The sequence below is a fragment of the Chelonia mydas genome, chromosome 20 (assembly GCF_015237465.2).
Source record: "Chelonia mydas isolate rCheMyd1 chromosome 20, rCheMyd1.pri.v2, whole genome shotgun sequence".
NCBI classification, from domain to species: Eukaryota; Metazoa; Chordata; order Testudines; family Cheloniidae; genus Chelonia; species Chelonia mydas.
In genome coordinates, this window is record NC_051260.2 from 11,152,354 (window position 1) to 11,155,955 (window position 3,602).

Consider the following 3,602-nt stretch of genomic DNA (forward strand, 5'->3'; position numbering starts at 1 on the left):
TGTCTCTCACTGTATCTTTGCAGGAACCATGAATAGAAATATAGAATTGTAGGACTGGAAGGGACCTCGAGAGGTCATCTAGTCCAGTTCCCTGCATGAATATTAGAAGCCAGCAAAGAAACACTTACCATACTTGCCTTCTAAATCCATTTGACTGATGCTGAAAGAACTGAAGCTTTGTTGGAGGACGCTTTGAGCCAGTCTCTGAGTGTCACTCTCCTCCTAAAAATATCAACCCTACAGACGAAAAATGAGGAGATTCACAGATTTCTAAGGCCAGAAGAGACAATTACGATAATCTAGGAGTGGTTTTTAACCTGTCACCTGCAGACCCCTGGGGGTCCACAGATTATGTCTAGGATTTCCAAAGGGGTGCTGCACCTCCATTCAAAATTTTTTAGGAGTCCTCAAATGAAAAAAAGTTGAAAACTACTGATCTAGGCTGACCTTCTGTAGAACACAAGGCATAGGACTGCCATGAATTAATTCCCATTTGACCTAGAGCAGATCTTTTTGAAATCAAAATTGAATGTCTTTCTAAAATTTGATGGAGAATCTACAACAGTTAGTAATTTTTCCAATGGTTAATTATCCTCACTGTTAAAAATAAACCTTATTTCCATTCTGCATTTTTCTAGCTTCAACTTCAAGGCACTGGAAATAACTTTAAAGTCATTTCAATTTATCCATCACAGCTATTAAGTGTCAAAGATCAACTGCACTACAGCAAGTGGTAGACTTTACAGCTACGCTGTACATGCATAGGATACAAGCTTATTCTTGGGGGCCCACGTATAATGTAGGGTACCGGGAACCACGTATTCTTGTGCTCCACAGAGAAAAGGTTTCCTCCAAGATGCTAAAATCCACAGATTTTTGTCTGAAACTTCCTCTTTTCCCAATACATTTAAGAGGATTCAAAGAACCAGTTCCCAAGAAAAATTAAGCCCTGTATTTGGGCAGCTCAGTTATCTTTTCTTATACAGACTTAAAGTAATACTCCATCCTGAGCCCCTCCACCTGCCTGAGAGGTCAACACTTTTACACCTACCTTGTGGCTCATGATCTGTATGAAGAACTTGGTTCCTGATGTTTTAGTTAAAACAAACAAACAAAAAACGCAAAGAGTTAGATTCTCTCCTGTTTTAGAGTCTTCACTGCAATTCATACAATTTGAATGCATCGGTCCTCTAAAAAAAATCCTTCCCCCCAAGATTATAAGTCTAAATAAGACAGAATTTAAAGGACTGCACAGTCTAGAGACAACCTGAATCTCAGATTTGGTTGCCCATCAGAAAATATGTTTGCTACCCCGCCGGCCCAGCCGGGGAAAGGGGAAGGGGTAGGGAGGGGGAAGGGCTACCCGGCTGGGGGGAGGGGGAGGGACAAGGAGGGGAGGGGGAAGGGCTACCCGGCCGCGGGGAGGGAAGAAGGAAGAGGTTACCGGCCCGGGGGAGGGGAGGGGAACCCGGCGGGAGGCGTTACCCAGCAGACTTTGCGCCGAACCGGGGGCGCGTGGTCTCAGTGCGAAGGTGGCTCCTGGAGCTCCGGAGCAGGCACCGCGAAGCTCCCACGTCCCGCGCTGTGAGACCACAGCGAGGCTCCAACCCCCCCTCCCCTCGGGCACCACAGCGAGGCTCCAACCCCCCCCTCCCCTCGGGCACCACAGCGAGGCTCCAACCCCCCCTCCCCTCGGGCACCACAGCGAGGCTCCAACCCCCCCTCCCCTCGGGCACCACAGCGAGGCTCCAACCGCCCCCTCCCCTCGGGCACCACAGCGAGGCTCCAACCGCCCCTCCCCCCGGCACCACAGCGAGGCGTCCAACCCCCCCTCCCCTCAGGCACCACAGCGAGGCTTCCAACCCCCTCCCCTCAGGGCACCACAGCGAGGCTCCAACCCCCCCCTCCCCTCGGGCACCACAGCGAGGCTCCAACCCCCCCTCCCCTCGGGGCACCACAGCGAGGCTACAACCGCCCTCCCCTCGGGCACCACAGCGAGGCTCCAACCCCCCCTCCCCTCGGGCACCACAGCGAGGCTCCAACCGCCGCTCCCCTCGGGCACCACAGCGAGGCTCCAACCGCCCCCCCCCTCGGGCACCACAGCGAGGCTCCAACCCCCCTCCCCTCGGGCACCACAGCGAGGCTCCAACCCCCCCCCTCCCCTCGGGCACCACAGCGAGGCTCCAACCCCCCCCCCCCCCCTCGGGCACCACAGCGAGGCTCCAACCCCCCCCCCCCCCCCCCCCCTCGGGACACACAGCGAGGCTCCAACTGCCCCACCCTCACCCTCGAGGCACCACAAGCGACGTCTCCGAACCCCCGCTCCCCTCGGGCCACCACAGCGAGGCGCCAACTGCCACCCCGTCCCTCGAGGCACCACAGCGAGGCTCCACCACCGGCCCTCCCACTCGAGCAACACAGCGAGGCTCCAACTGCCCCCTCCCCTCGAGCACCACAGCGAGGCTCCAACCGCCCTCCCCTCGGGCACCACAGCGATGGGCTCCAACTGCCCCCTCCCCTCAGAGCACCACAGCGAGGCTCCAACCGCCCCTCCCCTCGAGCACCACAGCGAGGCTCCAACTGCCCCCTACCCTCGAGGCACCACAGCGAGGCTCCAACCGCCCCCCCCCGGCACCACAGCGAGGCTCCAACCGCCCCCTCCCCTCGGGCACCACAGCGAGGCTCCAACCGCCCCTCCCCTCGAGCACCACAGCGAGGCTCCAACCGCCGCTCCCCTCGGGCACCACAGCGAGGCTCCAACCGCCCCTCCCCTCGGGCACCACAGCGAGGCTCCAACCGCCCCTCCCCTCGGGTACCACAGCGAGGCTCCAACCGCCGCTCCCCTCGGGCACCACAGCGAGGCTCCAACCCCCCCTCCCCTCGGGCACCACAGCGAGGCTCCAACTGCCCCCTCCCCTCGAGCACCACAGCGAGGCTCCAACCGCCGCTCCCCTCGGGCACCACAGCGAGGCTCCAACTGCCCCCTCCCCTCGAGCACCACAGCGAGGCTCCAACCGCCCCCCCCCCGGCACCACAGCGAGGCTCCAACCGCCCCCTCCCCTCGGGCACCACAGCGAGGCTCCAAACCCCCCCCCCCCTCGGCACCACAGCGAGGCTCCAACCGCCCCCCCTCCCCTCCGGGCACCACAGGAAGGCTCCAACCCCCCCCCTCCCATCGGGCCACCCACAGCGAGGCTCCAACCGCCCCCCACCCTCGGGACACCACAGCGAGGCTCCAACCCCCCTCCCCTCGGGCACCACAGCGAGGCTCCACCCCCCCCCCCCCGGGCACCACAGCGAGGCTCCAACCCCCGCTCCCCTCGGGCACCACAGCGAGGCTCCAACTGCCCCCTCCCCTCCGGCACCACAGCGAGGCTCCAACTGCCCCCTCCCCTCGAGCACCACAGCGAGGCTCCAACCGCCCCCCCCCGGCACCACAGCGAGGCTCCAACCGCCTCCTCCCTCGGGCAACCACAGCGAGGCTCCAACCGCCCCTCCCCTCGCGGCACCACAGCGAGGCTCCAACCGCCGCTCCCCTCGGGCACCACAGCGAGGCTCCAACCCCCGCCCCCGGGCACCACAGCGAGGCTCCAACCGCCCTA

The 3,602-nt window shown here is 61.3% G+C and overlaps 1 protein-coding gene across 5 annotated transcripts in view; it reads right to left on the minus strand.

Moving 5' to 3' along the window:
- The window catches only part of LOC119564303 (gametocyte-specific factor 1), a 26,097-nt gene extending 24,349 nt beyond the window's left edge, over nt 1–1,748 (minus strand). The window contains exons 1-3 of one of the 5 annotated variants that reach the window (XM_043532858.1): nt 1,486–1,748; nt 1,052–1,086; nt 129–237 (exon numbers count right to left, since the gene is read on the minus strand). In XM_043532858.1, coding sequence (XP_043388793.1) covers nt 129–150 — 22 coding nt within the window. In that variant the 5' untranslated portion in view covers nt 151–237; nt 1,052–1,086; nt 1,486–1,748. Of the gene's footprint in view, nt 1–128; nt 238–1,051; nt 1,087–1,267; nt 1,302–1,485 lie in introns of those variants that run through there. The other 4 variants (XM_043532859.1, XM_043532860.1, XM_043532856.1 and 1 more) reach the window with 4 other exon arrangements.
- Between the last annotated feature and the right edge of the window lie 1,854 nt (nt 1,749–3,602).